Raw genomic sequence first — 22,994 nt, 5'->3', positions numbered from 1 at the left:
CTGGCGCTGACTCCCCGCAGTTCAAGCAGACTTTCACATCCAGAAACACTGGACGGTCTGCATCTGGCTCATGGTAAATGCTCCTTAGTGAATGACCACACTGCAGTGGGTGCCCTTAGCCTGCGCGTGCGTGCATGTGTCTGTGCGCGCTTTAAATTACATACTGGACATGTGAGAGGGAGATGGTGTTTTTCTCTCTACATGAAGTCAACAACTATCACCAGTTGTCTTAGTCAGGGTTTCTGTTGTTGTGATGAAACACCATGACCAAGAGAAACTTAGGGAGGACAGAGTTTATTTGGTTTACACTTCACAGCACTGTTCATCATTGAAGTAAATCAGCACAGGAACTCTAACAGGACAGGAACCTGGAGGCAGGAGCTGATGCAGAGGCCATGGAGGGGTGCTGCTTACTGGCTTGCTCCTAATGGCTTACTCAGCCTGCTTTCTTATAGAACCCAGGACCACCAGACCAGGGGTGGTCCCACCCACAGTGGGCTGGGCCCTCCCCTGTCAATCACTAATTAAGAAAATGCTCTACAGGCGTGCCTACAGCCTGATCTTATGGAGGCATTTTCTCAATTGAGGCTCCCTCCTCTCAGATGACTCTAGTTTGTGTCAGGTTGACATAAAACTAGCCAGCATACCCGTGTTTCTGTCCTAATGACTGGCTTCTCCCAAAGAATATAGTGTCTTCCGCTCCTGATCTCTTGTTGTCAATACGCTTACACTCATGTGTTCTTTTAGTTTTAAAAATTCTATTGCTGTACATTTGGACAACACTTTAGGAAAAAAGAATGACCCTGAGAAACTAAAAACTCAGGAACTATTGCAATTTCTGGCCTGTGTGTTTCTGCTTATGTTTCATACAGTAACTAGAAAAGCCTTCAGACTCTGCTTCTTCTCTCCTTTTAAAATATATTTTTTTACTTTTTAGAATTTCATACATTTATACAATATATTTTAATCATATCCATCCTGTCTCTCTCGAACTCCTCCCAGAATTTCTCACTGAATTCCCATGCCAACTTCATGTCTTTTTTTTTTTTTTCATTACCCTACTGAGTCCAACTAAAGCTGCCTGCATGTACTTAGATATAAGGCCATCCACCATGCAAAGGCAATTTACCAGAAGCAATACCTCTGAGTAAACTGCTTCCTTCCCCCAGTAGCCAGCAGCTTCTTAACTAAGTGTGGGGCCTTATGGTCCCCTCCCTGATCTGCATTGGAATTTTGACTGGCTTGGTCTTGGGAAGGTCTTGTACAAGCAGCCACAGCTGCTGTGATCACGTTCATGAGCACATGCCCTGTCTTGTCCAGGACACTGTTTTGAAGTAGTCTTTCCCAATGTCTATGTCTTACAGACTTTCCTCCCTCTCTTTCTTGGTATTCTCTAAGCCTTGTGGGGAGGGTTGATATCGATGTCACATTTAGGGCTGAGCACTCCACTGTCTGTTACACTCTGTACTGTCCAGTGGTGAGTCTGTCTCTGTATTAACGGCCACCCACCGAATAAAGAAACTGATGCAATGGGGGCTGATAGTTCAGGTATAAAATTAAGTAGTTAGAAGGCAGTTTGATATCCATTTAGCAAAACTAGTAGGCTGTCGCTAGAGACCTGGTTTTGGCCATGTTTACAGTACTAGGCGTGAGTTCCATTCCATGAGTCAGGCCTTAAATTCAGTCAGAAAGTAGTTGGTTACTCCTGCAATATTCACACAGAAGATCTCATTCTGAGTTCTAAACCAATGTATTTTAACCAAATTTTTCCCCTTCCAGCTGGGCATGATGGCTGTCTTGGTTGGGTTTTGTTAATTTGACACAAATTTAGACATACCTAGGAAGCAGGAATCTTAGTTGAGAAAATGCCTCTATAAGATTGTACTCTAGGCAACTCTGTGGGGCATTTTCTCAATTAATGATAAATGTCTGAGGGCTGAGCTCATTGTGGGCAGTACAATGTCCTCAGCAGGTGGTCCTTGGTTGTACAAGAAAGCAGGCTGAGCAAGCCATGAGGAGCAAGCCTGTAAGTGGTGCTCTTCCATGGCTCTGCTTCAGTTCTTGCCTCCAGGTTCCTGCCTCGACTTCCCCCAGTGATGGACTGTGACCTGAGAGTTCTAAGCTGAAATAAACCCATTATCCCCAAGTTGCTTTTTTTTTTTTTTTTTTTTTTTGTTTTTGAGACAGGGTTTCTCTATGTAGCTTTGCGCCTTTCCTGGATCTCACTCTGTAGACCAGGCTGGCCTCGAACTCACAGAGATCCGCCTGGCTCTGCCTCTCGAGTACTGGGATTAAAGGCGTGCGCCACCACTGCCTGGCCCAAGTTGCTTTTAGTAATGGTGTTTTATCACAGTATCAGAAACCCTAACTAAGACAGTAGCTCTTGCCTGTAACTCAAGTATTAGGCTTCAGAAGCAGGGTGAATGTGAGGCTAGCCTGGACTACTTAGTGAGTTCCTTCATGGCCTAAGTGTGAGACTCTCTCTCAGAAAAACACTTTTCTCCTCCTCTTTAATGTCTTTCCCTAGAAGTTAAGAGACCTTTTTTTGGTTTGGTTTTTCTACCTAATTAGATATGAAGATGTTTAGACCTTTTGTAATTTCTTTCTAGACAGTTACAAAAAGCCCTCTTTCTTTTCTTGTATGTTCTAACTCAGTCATGCCCGCCCCCATTTTAATCTTTTAAAGACATGAACGTAATGTAAACTTTGTGACTCTTGCTTATTAGGTATAAAATGGTTAGGCTTTTTCTATATATCCTTGACAGTAATCCTCGACAAATATTTAAATGTCTTGCTGGTTAGTTTTCATGGGCTTGACACAGCTAGGGTCGTCTGGGAAGAAGGAACCTCGATTGAGAGAATGCCTCTGTCGGATTGCCCAGAGGCAAGTCTAGAGGGCATTTTCTTGATTAGTGATTTGTGTACGAGGGTCCAGATCACTTGAGGAGGTGGTATCTAGGCAGGTGGTCCTGGGCGGTATGGGAAAGCAGGCTGAGCAAGCCAGGGAGCACACGACAGTACGCAGCACTCCTTTGTGTTCTGATTTAGTTCCTGCCCTAACTTACCTCCATGGTGGACTTTAGCCTATAGGATGTAATAAACCCCAAGTTGCTTTTGGTCGTAGTCTTTATCATGGCACTAGGGAGCAAGCTAGGACAAATTTAAAACAAAAGAAAATCATATAAATGCCAATAAAAAGTTCAGATTAATCTCTGACCTTAGCGTGCAGACTTTCGAAATCACTAGAGACATAGACCATAAAATAATATAAAACTGAGGAAAGTATTTGTAATATGTGACAGAGAAATAATAGCCTTACATGTCCATCTTTGTGTGTGAGAATACATATATATATATGATATATGCATATATAGTCCCTGATAGAAAAGAGTTACTTCTTATTTTGTTTCTTTAATCTTTTGTTATGAATATAGCAAAAACAAATTAGTTACTCACCAGGAATATGCAGCATAGAACATCAACAAGAGATAACTAAACTGAAGACTGACTTGGAAAAGAAAAGTATCTTTTATGAAGAAGAAATATCTAAAAGAGAAGGAATACATGCAAGTGAGATTAAGAACCTGAAGAAGGAGCTGCATGACTCCGAAGGCCAGCAACTTGCTCTCAACAAAGAAATTATGGTTTTAAAAGACAAATTGGAGAAAACCAGAAGAGAAAGGTAAGAATCAAATTATTTTGTCATCCAGCAAATATCTGCTAAGTATATATTGTGTGCCAAGTCCTGGGAAACTCAGGCAGTAGGTATAGCCAAGCTCCAGTAGGGGCAACGTCCTGCGGCAGGAAAGACAGCAGAGGAGGGGTAAGGGTGGAAGCAGATGGGAGAGGTGCAAGAAGGGCCTTCCAGGCTTTCCAGGAAGAAGTGCATCTGAGCTGGACCTCAAGAGTTAGGAAGAAGGAAGTGGGGGGTGTCCATGTAGAGGTGGCCGAATGGCTGAGACCCACAGGAAAGGAAATGTCACACATTCAGAAAACAAGTGCTACTTACTGTGGCAGATACACACATAGAAAAACAGAGTGGTGAGACATGAGATAGGAAACAAAGCAAAACACAAGCAAATTTGTGAATTAATGTAAGGAAAGTTACATGATAGTATTTATATTTTGGGATGGTCACTTGCTACCTTGTAGAGAATGACTGGAAGGATCCAGAGGAATCCAGCTGTAAAATGAGGTAGTAGTCCATAGGTAATACTGAAGTTGGAAGAAAGTGTGATAGATAGATTCAGAAATTCTGCTGAAAAGACAGAATCTGCAGGACAGAAGGGAGCATCTATGAGAAGAGAGAGCAGGGGGAATTATCAGTAATACTCAGGTTCTAGGTTTCAGGCAACGGAATAGATTTTTTTGGCATGCATCCTGTATTATTTATATTGGAAGCCCACATTTTTGCATTCTGGTGCATTCTTGACAAATGCAAAGTGCTATTGTACATACTGTAGTATGGCAGTGAACAGAATGACTTCCAAAGGCTGTCCTCCTGGAACTGGCTCTCAGTTGGTGAGACAATAAAGACCATAAGGAAGTGTAGAGCACAGTACATAATGATCTGGGCTGAGAACAGACATGCAGAAGGAAATGGCCATTGATGAGAAGATTAAATTCTGTGCACAAAAGGGAAGAGGAGATGGCTGGAGGAGCTTGAACTCAGGTGACATCCCAGTGAAGAGTAAATAGAGTGTGAACTGTATGCGACTATGTGAGAACAGCCCACCTGTTCAGTGTGCTGAGCAGGCCTCAGGCCATAAGAATGTTAAGAGCTCACTGTAAATGAACTTCAGCTGCTTGGTAGATGTGTGGAGTAGGCTGGTTACAGGGGTGGAAATATAATCCTGAGTGTCATTCTCCTGTGCTGTTTAAAGCTATGAATTCGATCATTTAGTGAATGAGCATAGAAGGTCCTAGAACTGAGCTCTGAGGCATTGCTGTCTTTAGAGCCTAGGAGATGAGGAAGAACTAGCAAAGTGAATAGAGAGAGAACGATAAGAAGAAAACCAGACAAGTGTGGTTTTTGAGACCCCAATCAAGAAAGGGCGTCAACTCTGTCGGTGTATAGATAACCTCATATTGTGAAAAGAATTACACAATGGCACTTGTGCTTAGCATCATGTGACTTTGATAACAACAGTCTCAGTGGAAAAATGGTCATGAGAGCCCTGAAGGAGAGCCGGTGGAACAGTGTGCAAGTAACACTAGTGCTTGAACTTGTTACTGCACAAACAAGCAGTGAAATGGGAGCTGGAGAAGTTTACCTCCAGTTACTGTGCTCTTCGTTGGTGGTGGTGGTGGTGGTGGTGGTGGTGGTGGTGGTGGTGGTGGTGGTGGTGGTGGTGGTGTAGGTATGGGGGGGTGGGGCGGTGGGTGTTTACTAAGTAGAAATGATACCGCAGTTGTAATCTGACAGAAACTGGCCCAATAGATGATTCAGTAGAGTTGGAAGGAAGGTAGTAGAGCAATGAAGAGACGAGCCTTACTCAGGCATGTGTAGTTTTACCTGTAGAAAAGAAGAGATTCTAAGTGGGCACAGGTGAAGTCAGCTAGGGAGGTGATTCTGGTTTTTGTGTTGAGTTGGGAGTGTTGGGTGTGAAATGCTTGGGAGACACTGGTGTGGGATATATTAAGACAGCAGTTTAAAGCCCTGGCAAGTTTCCAGTGTGGATTCCAAGAACCACTGATGTAGTAGGTAGTAGTTGAAACCAGGTGACATGGTTAAGTACTCGGGGAGAATGTTGGGAGAGGATGTGAGCATCTGAGAGGGCGTTCTGGGGGGCACTGGCATTGACAGGAAGGCAGCTGGGGGGCGGCCAGTGACCTGCTGCAGGCTCAGTGTGTGATGACCCATCTGAAATTCATTCCCTTACTCATTTTCTTCTCCTGCGCTTGTGTGAACTCTCTAAGAGCGCCTGTTTATAAAACTCACAGGAATTTATTTGTTGGTAAATAACAGATGATTTAGAAATTTTGTTAAATGACTAAATAAGCCAGCCCATCACTCTTACATCATAAAAAGTCAAGACAGAGACTTACTGTGTAGCCCTGGCTGGCCTAGAATCCACTCTGCAGACCTGGCTGGTCTCAGACTCCATGATCCCTCTGCCTCCTGAGTGCTGGCACTAAAGGCATGTGTTATCATGCCCAACACATTGTAGATTCTTGGAGAGGTTGTTCATGCGGCCTGTCCTTACATGTCACCATACTCTGTTCTATGTGACTGTCCTGTATTTCAGTCCGATTCTTATGTAGTTGCTGTATAAATGTTACAAAAATACTTTTTTTTTTTTGGTTAACTTTTGATCCACTTCCTTTTTCTGCTTTTCTGTTTTGAATTGTGCCAGTCAAAGTGAAAGGGAAGAATTTGAAAATGAGTTCAAACAACAATATGAACGGGAAAAAGTCTTATTAACAGAAGAAAATAAAAAGTTAACGAGTGAACTTGATAAGGTGAGTGATTCAATCTCCCTTGGTCTAGTACATGCTGGGTGTCATGAACTGTGGTTTAGTCATGATTATTGTCACTTTGTGTTGTGTGTCATTTAATGGTCCTCCTCACAAGGTGTCAGTGTCTGTGTGACAAGGTCTTGTTACACCATCGCTGTCAGACTCTCCGTTCAGCTTCTCCCATCTTTTTGCCCTCCTGTGCCCCTCCCCATCACTACCTTTTTTGACATGGTGTCTCATGTAACCCAGACTAACCTTGAACTTATTTTATAGATGAATTTAGCCTTGAATTATTGATTCTCCTGCCTTTACCCCCCACACACACACACACACAAGTGCTGGAATTACATTCATGCACCACCATACCCAGCTCATTTGTGTGTGTATGTATGACATGTGGCTTTATAGATAGAGACTTATTAATCATAATGAATTAGCTAAAGTTACAGACTCCAGCAAGTCCTAACAGCTGCAGTTGGCACTGTTGAGAATGAGAGAGCCTCTGGTGCTGGTCTAGTCCATTCATTCATTGGCAGTCTAAGGGAGCCTCTGGTGCTGGTCTAGTCCATTCATTCATTGGCAATCTAAGGGAGCCTCTGGTGCTAGTCTAGTCCATTCATTCATTGTCAGTCTAAGGGAGCCTCTGGTGCTGGTCTAGTCCATTCATTCATTGTCAGTCTAAGGGAGCCTCTGGTGCTAGTCTAGTCCATTCATTCATTGGCGTCTAAGGAGCCTCTGTGTTCTTCATTCATTTTGCGTCTAGCTCTGTCTGTCTAGTCATTATTCATTGGTTTCTTCTGTCTGTCTTATTATTGGTTGAGCCTCTGGTGCTGGTCTAGTCCATTCATTCATTGGCGGTCTAAGGGAGCCTCTGGTGCTGGTCTAGTCCATTCATTCATTGGCGGTCTAAGGGAGCCTCTGGTGCTGGTCTAGTCCAGTCGTCGGCAGTCTCAAGACCAAAGAATTGCTGCAGTCTCTCCTTGAAAACAGAGTTTTCAGACTTGTCAGTTCCCTTCTACCTGGAGTGTGTCCGCCTCAGTTGAAGAAGACAGTCTTCAGTACTCACTGCTAACACAAATAACAGTTTTATCCATGAATATCCACACAGACATATTCATGATAACATTTCAACAAATATCTGGGTTCCTCTGTCCCAGTCAAGATGACCTATAAAATTAAGGACAGTGTGATTTCTCATCACAGAACAGTTCTGTGAATAGCTTTTCTCAGAAAAATTGTCGCCCATCAACTTGACATGTTAAAAAGGCGACCTAGGATCTCTGAAACATAAGGAAGAGAGAAACACAGCAGCTGGTGGCAGCTGGGGACCACGTCAGGAAGTGGAAGGACGCAGCAGCCTGAGTGTTTTAACTCAAGAGAATTTCCACCGGTAACGTGTGACATGCGTGGAGAAACTGCCGTGCAGGGCAGCAAACCCAGACAGTCACCGCAAAGCTGACCGAGGGCAGGGAAACGGGACAGTCGGCATCAACACAAGTGTGCGAGCTCAGCCTGCCGTGCTCATGAGCTGGCCTTCAAGTAACTGTGTTGTATGTTCAAGCAAGGAGACAGGGTGAAGAATTTCAACAAATAACTGGAGTTTATGCAGAATAATCAAACCGAATTTTGAAAAATTAAATTACCAAAGTACGCTATAGAAAGTTTTAGCAGCATATTAGAAACAGACCAGTAAATAACAGCTAACTAAATAAAAGCGATTAGATTTGGGCAGGGCTCCCAAAAACAAACAAACCAAAAAGGGAGCATAAAGGTATGGAAGATGATGAAATGATAAAAAAAATTAACATGCAGATAATGGGTTTCCCAAAAGGAGGGTGAGTGAGACTGTTACAGAAACAATATGTGAAGTTAATGGCCTAAATTATTCAAAATGTGTGTGTGTGTGTGTGTGTGTGTGTGTGTGTGTGTGTGTGTGTGTGTGTAAACAGGTACACGTTTTTAAATGCCAAAAACTATAAAGGTTCTCAGTCATGGACCTGCCCAAAGCAGGAGCCGACATAGGATACTAAAAGCAGCCAGAGAAGGCATATGGTGCTCGGGGTGAAAGACTGAAAGCTGAACTCTGAGTAGGGGAAAAGAAAAAAGCAATCCAGGAGGGAAAGAAAGGCACCTTCCAAACACCACAAAAAGTAACTGCCAGAGTCAAATGTTGCATGTTAGGTTTCATGAAGAAACCTGGAAATAAAATACTTCAAGCATATCACACATTCGCAGTGGATCATGATTTAACTCAACCAACCTGGGTGGTTTGGGTTTTTTGTTTTGTTTTTTTAGCATGTTGAAATAAATAGAAATTTCAACAATGGGAAGTTTGTTTTAAAGTATTTGTGTGGTATATATGTATACATCTGTGTGTGGTATATGTGTGTACATTTGTGTGTGGTGTGTGTGTGTACATTTGTGTGTGTGGTATATATGTGTGTGTGTGTACATTTGTGTGTGGTGTGTGTGTGTGTACATTTGTGTGTGTGTGTGTGTGTGTGTGTGTGTGTGCATGCACAGGTAGGTGAGTAGAAGCTAGGTGTTCCTCAGTAAATGTCCCTCTTTTTTTTTTTTTTTTTAAAGCTAAAGTCTCTCACTGAACCAGGAGGGAGTCACTGCTTGGCTAGATGGCCAGTGAGCGGCCACGGTCCTCTACTCCAGCCCTGTGCTGGGGTTACAGACACCGGGGTTACAGTGCACCCGGCCACACCTGGCCTTTTCACACGTGTGCTGAGGCCCAGAACTCAGGTCCCCATGCTGGCACAACAAAAATTTATTGACTGAGCCATCTCCCCAGACCCAGGTTTCTTAAATTTAGGTACAAAATGCTTATATTTAAAATGAAAGAGCATCATTTTAAAAGAATATATTTTACAAAGAAGTTTATATGGTTAAAACACATTCTTTTTCCTGGAGCACAAATGATAAGAGATTGCTGTTGAGGTGTGGTAGTCGGGAAGTTGGGTGTTGGGCTCGTGAGAGTTCACTTACAGCATCTTTTTTTTTTTTTTTTACTGTTTAGTACATTATCTGATTTATTTCATTTTCTCTGTTCTTTTGGACTGACATTCATTTGTGCACAGTTTCCTTTTATTTTGTTAAAACCTTTATTTTTATTTTGTGTGCATGGATGTTTTGCCTGCCTGCATGTCTGTATATCATATGCACACAGTGCTGATGGAGGTCTGAAAAGGGGTCATATTCCCTGGGTCACAGGTCATATATCTCCTGGCTCCTCTTCTAGAGGATCTAGGTTTGAATCCTAGCACCCACATGGTGACTCAAAAAAACCATTTTTGTATGTGCTTGTGATTCTTTATAAGATTTTTTTAAAGTTAACATGGCAATTGCAGAAAAAGGAGGGTGGGGGGTGGCAGAGAAGGAAGAGAGGTTGTTATCTGGAGATTGGGTGATGTTTTTCAAGTAGATGAAGAATATTCATAATTAGAACCAGTTTCATGTAGGATGTGAGGAAAAGCAAAGAAAGCAGGAAAATTCAAAGTGCTCATCATTCCCAAATTCTGTCTTCAGTGTAGTGTGGAATAGTAAAAAGACATACACTTTAGTGGAGGATTATGCATTATTAGATGGAACAACGGGTGTCTAAGTCCTGGGAAGTCCTCTTGCTAAAAGCCACTCACGCCTTCACACTGCCTTCCAGCTGACCACGCTGTATGAGAACTTAAGTGTACGCAACCAGCACTTAGAAGAAGAGGTCAAGGATCTAGCAGACAAGAAAGAATCAGTTGCTCACTGGGAAGCCCAAATCACAGAGATAATCCAGTGGTGAGTGCTCTTCCAGATGTGCTGGGGGGGGAGGGGCGGGGGTTTGAGAAGTCCTAACACCCTTCCTCTTCTTTGTTTGGTGGAAAGTAAGTTACTTTACAAGAATGGAAAAGGTGAGCCTTTAAAGAACCCAAGAAACACATCCACTTGCTTTTGATATTCTTTTCTAAGGTCAAAACTGCATATTTATGACTACTTTAAGCAACTGATAGCCTGAGAAAAATGTAGAAGGTGAACAATACTGTGTTTGCAAGTATATCAGTTCAGGCATGGCATTTTTAACTTAAGTGACTGCGGCTTAGCCTCACACACTATTTCCTCTGCTCTTGGGACTAATTTTGATTATTTGGTGTATGAATTTTGTCATCTTGATTCACTACATGCTTGTTACCATGCTTATAAAAATCTGCATATTTTATACTACGTGGAGAAAGCAGAATCCATTGAAGACTTTTATTTCCTAATAACTTTTGTATTTATTTAAATCTTTACCCATTTAACTTTATGTCAGAATAGTTACTTTATGTATCTACAAACCAGTTAATTATTTATTGAAGATTTTAATTTCCTGTTATTAATTTTGAGTTTAATCAGTTTTCAATTTCCCTTTTCAAATTCCTAACATCCCTTTTAAATCAAACGTGAATAAAATGTATTAAGTAACTTTACTCTGATAACCCAAATATATCTATACTGACCTAACTGTAGAGTTCTTCTGGTAACTAATGCTTGCAGACGTGCCCAGATTGTAGAAATTTACTGTGTTACCAAAAAATACAACTGTTAGTTCATTAATGCTTAATTTATATCCACATCATTGGGTTTATATTTCTAAAGAGAGCCATTTTAACATTTAGCCAAGTTGATCATGGATCTGTAAATAACAAAAGATAGAGCTGAAAAATTGCTTTATAACTGATTTTTCTAAAACCTGTTATTCTAGACCACCTCTCTGTTTTCCAGTGACTGGAGAATGGGAAGTGATCCTGATGAAGGAAGCAATCTGTATTCATTCATTCATTCATTCATTCATTCATTCATTCATTCAGTAACTCATTCATTCATTTACTCATTCATTCAAAAGACAGTTCTCATCACATACTCAAGGCTGACCTCAAATTCTTGGTCTTCCAGAAGAAAAGAGTAGCATCATCTAAACACTACAGGAAAATAACTGCCAACTTAAGATGCTAAATACAAAGTATTGTGAAGAAACATAAATAAAATAGACTTAAGTGTCACAGTGAAGCATTGTGGTACATTTGTTTATTGGCCCACGATTCAGTTTGAAATAACTAGAAATTTCAACAGTAGGAAATTTGTTTTTTAAAAAATGTGTGGGCCTGCATGATTAATAACAATCATTATTATTAATATTAATACTTTTAGAAAACAGGAGTATTTTGTTATAGCATAACCCTGATTTCTGCAGAATATTGTACTTTAAATTTCCTAAATCCAATTTACATCAGCTTTAAAGAAAGTATGCATGTTTTTTTGTGAGATAAAATGTCAGAATCCACATAAGGAGAAATCTTAGTAGTCTTCAGAAAGCCCCACACTTGTTCAGTGTGAGATCTAAAGAGTTATCATTTGTGGTCCAGGGTGATTGAAAGGGTTCTTTAAGTATCTAGGGTTTGGGACTTAGTTCTCAGTGAAGTTTTAACTTACATACACCACTGAAGTTTTCTGTCTTTGACTTTGTACTTCATGTCCATCTTGTGTGTATATTCCAGGGTGAGTGACGAAAAGGATGCGCGAGGCTATCTTCAGGCCTTAGCTTCTAAAATGACAGAAGAATTAGAAGCATTAAGAAATTCCAGCTTGGGGACCCGAGCAACAGTAAGCTCTACCGCCTTACCTGGACGCTCGCCTCTTCAGAGAGCAGGAAGCGCTCACTGTGTCTAACGACCAGTTACTCAGGCTTTCACTTGCTGCAGGAGTTGTCATGAGAAATAAGTTAGTTTAGGTCTTTTCCAGTTTAGGAAAATAGAAAATGTCACTGTTAGCTGTTATTTTACAGCTAGCCATTATTGAAGGAGCTGAGAAGAAAAACCAGTTACTTATTTTCATTTATACATATTTACTGTTATTTCTGGATTTGATGAAAAATGCATTTTCACAAATTACTTGCCAGTTCCACTCAGTTTCAGTGATATAAAGTAGCTTCTAGATTCACTTGTGTTATGAAATTTAAATGTTCAGAATAAAGTAGGAAGAACTAAAGCATAATCTTATTATTCTATAGGATATGCCCTGGAAAATGCGTCGTTTTGCAAAACTGGACATGTCAGCTAGACTAGAGTTACAGTCAGCTCTGGACGCAGAAATAAGAGCTAAGCAGGCCATCCAGGAAGAGCTAAATAAAGTTAAAGCATCTAACATCATAACAGAATGGTAAGGACCAATAATTTAGTCCTATAACAATAGTTTATAAGTTTGTTGAAAAGTATGTGGAACAAAGTTGCATGTTTAGCTGCCTACCTGCTGTTTTGTATTTGTTTTTTAAACAAAAAGTGATCATCACATGGTTGGGAATACTATTAAATAGTACAGTGCTTCCTGGCATGCCCAGGGCCCTGCGTCTGACCCCCAGCTCTGCCCCCAGCCAACAAAAGTGATGATCAGGTTTGGGGAGATGCTCAGTCAGTACAGTGCATACCTTGTGAGCATGAAGACCTGACGTTTGATCTCTGATCCCCACATTTTAAAAAGAAAAAAGAAAAAGCTGGAGCCATGGCATCTGCCTGTAATCCCAGACTCCCAGGCTGGAAAGGCAGGGACAGGAGGGCTCCATGGCTCACTAGACACCTGGCCAGATCAGTGCACTCCAAAGTTAGTGAGAAACTCATCTCTGAGACTAAGGTGAAAAGCTGTTGAGGAAGACACCTGGTGCAGGCACCCAATCACATACACACAAATGTACACAAAGTGCACTACACACCCAGACACATGCACACAAAGTGCACATACACACCCAGACACATACACATAAATGCACACAAGTGTACACACACACCCAGTCACATGCACATAAATACACACGAAGTGCACACACACCCAGACACATGCACACAAATTCACACAAATTGCACATACATACCCAGACACATATACACAAATTCACACAAACACACACACACACACACACATACACACAAATTCACACAAAGTGCACACACCACACACACATACACACAAATTCACACACACACACCCAGACACATACACACAAATACACACAAAGTGCACAACACACACCCAGACACATACACACAAATACACACAAAGTGCACACACACACCCAGACACATACACACAAATACACACAAAGTGCAACACACACCCAGTCACATACACGCAAATTCACACAGTGTCCACACACACCCAGCACATACACACAAATTCCACAAAGTGCACACACACACCCAGCACACACACACATCACATACAACAGTGCACACGCACCCAGACAAATGCACACAAATTGGTGGCCAGAAACAGTTGTGCAGATTTGAAAAGGAAAAGATGTAATTCTAGTCAAAGTCTCACACAGCCTTGTTTTCTTTAAGCTTATCCATAGATGGTTTATTATTTTTAAATAATATTTCACTCTTTATTTTTTCCCTTATTTGTAAAGTTTAGTTGGCTCAAATTTTATTCTGTTAAATCTGAAATACTCTCACATTCTGTATAGAATACAACTTTACTGTCAGAACAAATACAAACACCTGAAAATTGCAGCCTCTGCCATAGAGCTTTTACAGATGCTCATTTTAGTGATGTTAAGTTTGGGGGGGTTTGGTTTTTTTGGGGTTGTTTGGTTTTTGGTTTGGTTTGGGTTTTTTTTGAGATGTTAAGTTTTGTAATGGTGAAATAATTATGATTATTTTTCAGGCTCCTTTATTTATTTAAAATAAGCAAACTCCTAGTATCCAGGGCAGTTAGCTAGTAAACATACCTGTCAGTTCTTGTCACAACAGCAGCAAATTCTATTGCAGATACAGAAATGATAAAAGTGAAAAATTGTAATTGGATTAAATATAAAGATGGTTCAAAAATAAGTCACAGGACTGGAGAGATGGCTCAGTAATTGAGCATTCTTAATGGTTTTGCAGGGCACGAAGTTTTGATTTTTCAGCAACCAGATCACGCACCTCACAGCTGCCTGTAACTAGTTCCATAGGATCCAAACACTCTGGCCTTCTTAGGGAATTTGCATGCATGTGGTGTACATAAACTCACACAGGCACAGATCCATACTTGTGGATAAAGATAAATAAATCTTTGAAAACAATCAGTTAGTGGGCAACAGTGGAACAACAGTAAGTTCACGTTAGAAATGAACCTATAAATTAAAAAATCCATCTGGCTCAGAAATATCAAAACTTCCAAAAGCATGAGAAGAAACACAGGTCTACAGATTTGGTTTGAAGTAGCATGATGCCGTGAGACTTGAGCTGAAGTCATTCTTTTCTTATCAGAGGACAAACCCACTCCTGTTGAATTATGGCCTTTTTGTTGTAAATGACATAGGCACAAGTTACATATGTTTTACTTAAATATGCGTATGAAGCACTGAAAGAGAAATTTTTCTGGAGACTGAAGTAACCCTTGTGTAGAGAACTATGGATGTCATTTTCGGTGGCGTGGTTTGAATAAGTGTTCTCTTTTTCTCCCTTTCCCAGGACACTCTAACCTTTGTTCCTAACGCAGAGCTGAGTCAGCGAGAGTTAGGAATGCATGTGTGTGCTCCAGTTACACGGTGATGCGTGAGCAAGGTCTAACAGCATAGTGTTGTCCAGTTGAATAATTTAGCTCAGGGTCAGCGAGCTCTTTCTATGAAGGCCCGTGTAGACTCCTCCTCTGCTCAGCTCTGTGGCCCCAGCACAGCAGCAGCTCTCCTGTCCTTATGTTTTTCCCATGCTGCACATGCCAGTCGAGTCCTCTCTCCTAGACTGCATCTCAGCCCTGGCCGCCATCTTCTTCACAGAAATGAGCGTCTGTATAATAGCAGGTGGCAGGCTGCATTTGTCCTGTGTGCAGTAGTTCACGGTCTTCTACTTTAGCCTCACAGACATTTAAAGCAAATAAGCTGAGCTACACAAAATGAACTAATGACTGTTTTCCTTTTCCCGCTTATTTAAGTAAACTGAAAGATTCAGAGAAGAAGAACTTGGAACTGCTGTCGGAAATTGAGCAGCTGATAAAGGACACTGAAGAGCTTAGATCTGAAAAGGGTATGAGAATGTGTTTGTGTCAGGACTTGCTGTTCTGAATGTCCTTTATTTCGTGAGAGCCAGCTTACTGTGTAGATGGAGAATTCCTTACATTAGCAACCATACATGCATGCAAACACCACACACATGCACACACGCATGCACAGACACACTCATGTGTACACATATATGCACATGTGCACACGCACACATGCAGACTACTGAGCTACTATGTGTTAGTTAATATACACTAGATTAAGAATTTTTAGTTATGGAAGTGACCACTTTGCCATAAATTTGACTGTTATTTCAGGGTTACAAAGTATTTCATGAGTAACTTTTGAGATTGGGATTAAAGCATTTTGTGATGTATTTATAGTGTTCTCCCATGTCATCATGTGAGGTAGTCACTTCAGCAGTGGTGATGTACATTAGCATCAGAACTTAGTGAGGAAACTTAAAAAGGGGATCTTGTTTTGGAGACAGTCTTACTGAGTAGTCCCTGGTGTCCTTGAATTTAGAATCCTCTTGTCCCTTCCCCTAAGTGCTGGAACTACTTTATTAAAACTTTTCGTGTGCCTGCAGTCTACAAAATCGTATGGGTACAGGATGGACGGTCAGGAAACCATATAAAATGACTAAAGCTAACTGAAGCAAATATTAATTGTTTCAGTAATGAAGATGAGTTGGGTGTTGGATGTGGTTTCCAGTCTGATGACTACATTCCTTGTCCTCAGTGATTTCCAAGATCTTCTCAGCGTTTTCTTGAGAACTTTCATTTTTCTTTTCACATGGAATTAGCTCAGAGTGTGTCATAACCCTATGATATTAGCTTCTTAGGCAGTTTTTCCATAATGTGAACATTAAGAGGGTGATGATTTAGTAAAAAATAAACTCAGAATGTGACTTATTTAGTAAAGGGTCATTTCATATGGAATTATCCAAAATCCATTTTTCTGAGCAAGGCTATCATCAATTACTGGATTAATTGATTGGCTAAGGGTTACTCTGTCATTTCCTATCTCCAGAACATAGAGAGGGATAAAACTGGTTGGGTCTCTATGCCCACTTACACTCTGGAGAACAGAGTAATCACATAAGGCACTACAGTACTTGATGTTACATTTTTGTTTGTTATTGATTGACTTTCTTAATCAACAAAAGTGAATTGGAACTCACAATAAAAGGATAAGCCATCCTGATAAAGTGATAATGCTTGATTTTTAATTCATGAACAGTGGAGGAGAGGCACATTAAGGAAGAAAAACATGTAACACATGTGGCTTTGTGGTCCTAAAAGCAAATCAACAAGAATAACACCTGTGCCAAATAAAACTGACACATCAAATCGACTGTGTTATTTTTAGATTATATCTTTTATTTTTAAGTTTATAGCACATTGCTTTACAAAAACATCTTAAAGGCTTTTTTATTCAGAATGCTTCAAAATAAAATTTCTTTATGTTACAACTTAGTATAATGTGTTTTCTAAATACGTTTGCAAAAGAAGGGCAAAGACCATTTCTATACTTTCTTTACTATTTTACCCCCAGTATCTAGGACAGTACCTGCTACAAAATAGGCTCTTTTAAAAAGGCATTTATTGGTGTGTGGAGGGGCAGGTGTGCATGCCACGGAACACATACAGAGGCTAGAGAACAGCTCTTAGGAGTCAGTGCTCTCTCGCCATGTGGGTCTTGGGGATTGAACTCAGGTCTTCAGGCTTGGCAGCAAGAGCCTTAGCTGTGGAACCAGATCAGCAATCATAGACTCATAACAAATACTTGTTTACTAAATAAATTCCTGAACTGCCTATTTGAGAACTTTGATGTATTAAAATAATATTAAGAAGCATGTAAATCAGTGATGGGTAGATGACTCGCTGTGTAAGATGCTCACTCTGCAAGCATGAGGACCTGGGTTCAGATTCTGAGCACCCGCATTCCCATCATCCAGGGGCAGCACATCCCGGTGACCTCAGCACTGGAGACAAAAAGAAACCCTGGAGTTCACTGACCAGCCCTTCTGACCAGATGTGAACTCTCAAAACAAAGTGGAGACCAGTAAAGCAAGACAACTGACCTCTGACCTCTAAATGCACATATGTGGGCATGCACACAACTATAGATCAGAGAATGCCGGCCCTGCGCTAAAGGGGGCTGGGGGGAGAAACACAAGCCAGTTGATAACTCTTCAGGATAGAAAAGTCAGAGTTGTGTAACAGGAGCTGGAAAGGTTGCTCAGTGGTTAGAGCACTGGCTGCTTTACTAGAGGACCCAGGTTTACTCTTCAGCACCCACATGGTGGCTCACAACATTCTGTAACTCCAGTTCCAGGCTTCTCATGCCCTCTTGTGGCCTCCGTGGGCACTGCATGCATGTGGTGCACAGACATACATGAAGGAAAAAACACTCATACACAAAATTTCAAAATTTTTTAAATTGTGTGAGAGGCTATTTCTGCTTTATCTTCCCTAGTGTTTATCACCATTTTTATTTTTGAGAATTGTTTTGAGATTATGTATTCAAACTTACTATCATAGCCAAAAAGTATATATTCATTTTTTTTTAAATCACCTGAGAAAAACTGAATTTTGGATTCTTCGTTCTTTTGTAAGCTAATACCTGAGATGGGAAATTAATTAAATATACTTATTTTATCACTGTGTTATTTATGAAATAAGTATATTTTGTAAATTCTGAAAAATTTATTTTTTAAAAAGTATTTCAAAAGAGGAACCTTGTTTGGGTGGTAAATGAATTTAGAAGACAAGCTTCTAGGTTTTTTTTTTTCAAATTGCCTAATAAATTATATTTTATTTTATTATGATATACTAGATCAGTGGTTCTCAATCTTCCTAACACTGCAACCCTTTAATACGGTTCCTCATGTTGTGCTGACTCCCAGCCATAAAATTATTTCATTGCTACTTCATAACTGTAATTTTGCTCCTGTTATGAATCATAATGTAAATATCTTATGTGTTAGATATCTGATATGCAACCCCTGTAAAAGGACCATTAGACTTCTGAATAGGTTGTGACCCACAGGTTGAGAACCACTGTACTAGATGGAGAAAGAATTTGTTAACTATTGACTCAAAGGACTATCAGGGAAACTAGTCTAACTTCACTGTTGAGTCTAGGAAACACTATGTATTTTTTTCTTTTTTAACTGTGTAAAGTTAATACAATAAGCCTTGAAACAGTAGTTTTATTTTTAAATGCTTGAATAGATTGAGACAGGAAAGGTTACCCATGAAAATGGGTTTGAATTGCTCTACTTTAAAAATAGTCGCTGCTGTCTTCTAGGTATAGAGCACCAAGACTCACAGCATTCTTTCTTGGCATTTTTGAATACGCCTACCGATGCTCTGGATCAATTTGAAGTAAGTAGCCGCTCTGAATTCCCTCTGGTCTACTTAAAACAATTCATTCTGCTATCTAAAATTGACTTGCATAAGAGAACCTAGAATCATATAAATAAGTGAATAGAAACATGTAAGGGAAGGAAGGATATGTCTGCATCCTTATGCAAAGTATGACCACACTTGTATATAATAAAAATATCTCAGACAGCCTGCAACCTAAAGTTGTTATTAGACCTAAAGCAGGTTCAGCCCCCTAAGAAACAAAGAAAGCATGAGCACTCACAGTAGCTCACTGCTGGCTCTCATTCCTGGTCAGTTCCTTTTTAAGAATTATGCTAAGCATACTGCTTTTTGATAAAAATGCTAACCTACACTCTTGTTAGATGTACTCTGAAATAGTGGTTATGTAGCTCTTTGTCATTCTTTATTATTTAAACATTCTGCTGCAAAAAGGTCAGTATAATATCAAAGTATGTTTTATGCCAGAAAATGTAACTTGTTGGTTATCCCCTTGTTTAGCAATTAGAAATCCAGAATCTCTGTGCTGTGCTCTCTAAGTTCTGGAAGTACAGTGGACAGGGTTCCCTCTCAAATCGCTTATGTTCCAGCAGGAAGACTTAGAAGCAGAGATTCTGATGACCTATTTCAGTTGTTATTTTCAGAAGTGTACTGTTAATTTAATAATCAGTGGTTTGCTGAGAGCTTTCATTTTATTACTTTGGGTACAGTAGCTGAATTTCATCCCTTTGGGAAAGGAAGACTCATCCTTTGAAAAGTAACCCTAGGTTCCTTGACAACAGTGACTGCTTTTCTCATTTATTTATTTGAACAAATGTCATTTGCCTTTCAATTGTTTTACAAAATTTTGATTTATTATTTGTTTGTATTAAATTGCTTCATCCATATTTTCTATTTTTTTATTGCTGAATTCGTTAAATAGGATTCCTTTTCTTCTTCCTCATCCTCACTGATTGATTTTTTGGATGACGTAAGTCTTTAATTTTCAAACCAATGCATCCTTCAGTAAAAAAAGATCAGTGAATTGATTTGAAAAATTTGCCTAGTAATGCAGTTTTAGAAATATCACTTGGAAATTTATGTGAGCTAAATGCTTCATTCTTATTTTAAATATAATTGTTTATCATTATTAAATGTAGTAAAGTAAGAAACACTTTTAAAACTGCTTTGGCCTTTGGCGAATCTCTGTGTTTCCCTTCTTTGCAAGAAAGACTAGAATGCTTACATAAATATTGTCACTATTTGTAAGAAATTGTTCATTTTTGGTTTTCATAGTTTCTGTTTTACTTTCTCCTTTTCTTTTTAGCATCTTGCTATTTCTGTGTTGGTTTAACATAAATCTCTGATGGAGAAATCAGAAAAGTGACATTTAAAAAGTGAAATTCTTGTAGTTTTGTTATAACACAGTAAGACTATAATCAATTTTAATGCAGACAGATTTCTAATGTGGAAAGTGATTTTAAATTAACATGTGCACTATATACCCCATCAATTAGATGAACTAGCATATTCTGTCTTAATTCTGTAGATTTAATAATTTGGAACTTTGTAGTAAATGTGTGATGTATTTGTTTTCTACCTACACTGCCCATCACATACATTTTCTGTTTCACATCAGATGACTCAGTAATCCTTGACATAGAATTTTGATATCCTGTTGAACATGAGCACTTTCCAGAAATTAAAATATAAAAGTTTAAATGCAAATAATGTAATAAGTATTTTAATTGAGGGGAAATTCATTAAATGTTTTATTCTTAATATTTTGTTAAAGTACAAAAGATGATTTCAGCATAATTTTCTACTGAAAAAAATTCTTGATATAATTTTTTTCAAATTACTGAACAACAGAGACTTTTTGGTATATTTGGAAATATACCAAAACCTGTTTCCTTCCTAAATGGAAATTTTTGTTGTTGTTTCTAAGACAATAAATTATGCTGGGTGATTCTATAATATAATTGAAAGATAATTGTCTTAAAAAAAAAACGTGACATTATGTGTTGCAGTCTGCCGTTTGGTATGTTAAAACAATGAATTTTTATTATTCACATTAGAAAGAATGAAGAAAAAGTTTGAGTAAATTACTGAGTTCTTTTTACTAATAAACTGTTTTCACATTTCCTTTACAAACTCTTGCCTCCATCCTTTTCTTTCCCATAAACACTCGGATAGTAAACCTAAGAACAGTGTGTATGAACTCTTCTCCCTAGAGATCTGTGAAGCGTCCCCTCTGCCAGGCCCCTGCTCTCAGGAGCTCTCTGAGATTGCCCCTCCGGATGGATGACTGCACCCACGCCATGGCCTTTTCCCCTTCTTTTCCTTCTCATTCTTCAGCCACTGTACACAGCATAAGCTCGTCTTGGATGTAGAGCCGAGCTCTCTGATAGTGCAGAGGAATTATTCCTAGTACGCAGTGAAAAGGAGCTGAGTCCGAAAGCTGCTGAGTCTCTGCTTCATGTTCCAACTTTCCCAAGGCGCGATGCTGCTGTTCCTCCTGTCCTTCTGTTCTTGTTTCTGATAAAGCTCATAAGCTGGCTATTCCACTTTCTAGCATGGAGTTTGTAAGAAATTACCTGGCCTTTCAATGCCTGCATTTGATCATCTGACAAATAGTTTTGCTATAGTACTGCGCTCATAAAGTGTTTAAATATTTAAAGAAATCATAAAATGCCTTCAAGAATTTCAGGATGTTTCCTTGCTAGGTTGGTTCTCCTCTCTTTGTCTCCTCTTTAACTTCATTTCTTGTCTACCAGTGTGACTTCACTTCACTGCTTTCTTCCATCTTTATTCCTTAGCTTTCCTCTTGCTAAGAACATGAACCACAGTACCTTCTTTGGAATTGTAGAGGGAGGGCTAGCACTAAGCTCACATTTAAAAAAATCCTGTTCTTAACTTATACTTTACACTATAGCCCTCTTGTTTCTGTTGTTTACTGTTCATGACTGTGACCATGTTTCTCAATGTTAGCCATTCATTCATTTTTGTCATTAAAAATCAAACACAATTATGTTTCAGTAGTAGCAATAAATCTTTGATATGTTCATGTTCCACATCCAAGATACTATAAAAGCCAAGTTTGATAGCTCCCATTTTTAGGCTTTAGACTTTTAAGGTATAATTGAATCTATATTATTCTTTATCCTAAATCTGGTTTTATTACGCATTGTGTTTATAGTGTGTGACTTTCCCTGTATTAAGTAGGTTCCCACATCCCATCCTTCTGGTCATCCCCTCTGTCTTCTGTTATCACTGTAGAAGAGAATGTTGAAGGACTAGCCCTAATTGCAGCTCAACTTGCATGTTTAGAGAAGAACAGTTTGTGTTAAGCACAATTGCAAGTTTAATTTGATGTTGTGTCTACATATCATCCATCTTCTCCACACACAGGCCCACGGTTACCTTCACGGTTCTCACTTTTACTGCTCAAGGGTCTGCTCCTCCAAATTTACCTTCTGCTCATCTCCTATTAAAACTATCATTTTGTTATTTAGAACAACACAGAATCATTCTCCCATTCATGATTTTTCCTGAGTTTGTTTTCTCTATTTCTCATATTCTGGCAAACAGGAGAAATAGGTTATTCCAGTAGGCAGAGTTTAGGCATAAACTTTAGTCTCATATAAAACCTTACTGAGATGCTCCAGAATATCAATCTCAGTCATGATTCCTCCCTTCACTGGTGTCTTGATTTTACCAGTGTTCTCACCCACAGTCTGTTTTACCTTCTCTCATAGCTGATCTCAAGGTGAAGATGTAGTCAGCGTGGACAGTATAGAACTACGTTTTTGTTTTCTATATTGTCATTACTGATGACTCCTAATTTAGCTCTTAACATTTTAGTCAACTTTGAAAGAGTAGGGAGTTGGTAGGTAAATGTATAAAGCAAAGCTGCTTAATTATATATTTTGTGAGTGATTTGTGTGTAGGGGGTTACTAGGGCTCAAATAAGTATTTTATGGCAAACAGTAACAAAACTCAATAGATCTGTTGTTGTTCTTGAAATCGTCCACTTCCTTGATGGAATGTTGCCATGTGGATCATGATGCGTGTGCCAATGAAAACCTCATCAGTCTCAGACCACACCTGAGCAGTTGATTCCTTACTGTTTGTATCCTACAGTCTTTCCTGACTATATA

General features: G+C 39.5%; 1 protein-coding gene across 21 annotated transcripts in view; it reads left to right on the top strand.

Moving 5' to 3' along the window:
• Positions 1-22,994, top strand: part of Cdc42bpa (CDC42 binding protein kinase alpha) — a 209,066-nt gene that overhangs the window by 142,126 nt on the left and 43,946 nt on the right. For 10 of the 21 annotated variants that reach the window (XM_028865457.2, XM_028865471.2, XM_028865458.2 and 7 more), the window contains 8 exons: positions 3,435-3,682; positions 6,357-6,462; positions 10,124-10,248; positions 11,985-12,090; positions 12,497-12,645; positions 15,397-15,488; positions 18,779-18,855; positions 19,778-19,825. In XM_028865457.2, the coding sequence (XP_028721290.1) occupies positions 3,435-3,682; positions 6,357-6,462; positions 10,124-10,248; positions 11,985-12,090; positions 12,497-12,645; positions 15,397-15,488; positions 18,779-18,855; positions 19,778-19,825 (951 nt within the window). The remainder of the gene's footprint in view (positions 1-3,434; positions 3,683-6,356; positions 6,463-10,123; positions 10,249-11,984; positions 12,091-12,496; positions 12,646-15,396; positions 15,489-18,778; positions 18,856-19,777; positions 19,826-22,994) is intronic. The other 11 variants (XM_028865462.2, XM_028865460.2, XM_028865474.2 and 8 more) reach the window with 3 other exon arrangements.

This window comes from Peromyscus leucopus, chromosome 15 (genome assembly GCF_004664715.2).
Source record: "Peromyscus leucopus breed LL Stock chromosome 15, UCI_PerLeu_2.1, whole genome shotgun sequence".
Taxonomy (NCBI): domain Eukaryota; kingdom Metazoa; phylum Chordata; class Mammalia; order Rodentia; family Cricetidae; genus Peromyscus; species Peromyscus leucopus.
The sequence above is the reverse complement of the archived record's forward strand: the minus strand, read 5'-3'. Positions and strand labels throughout refer to the sequence as shown.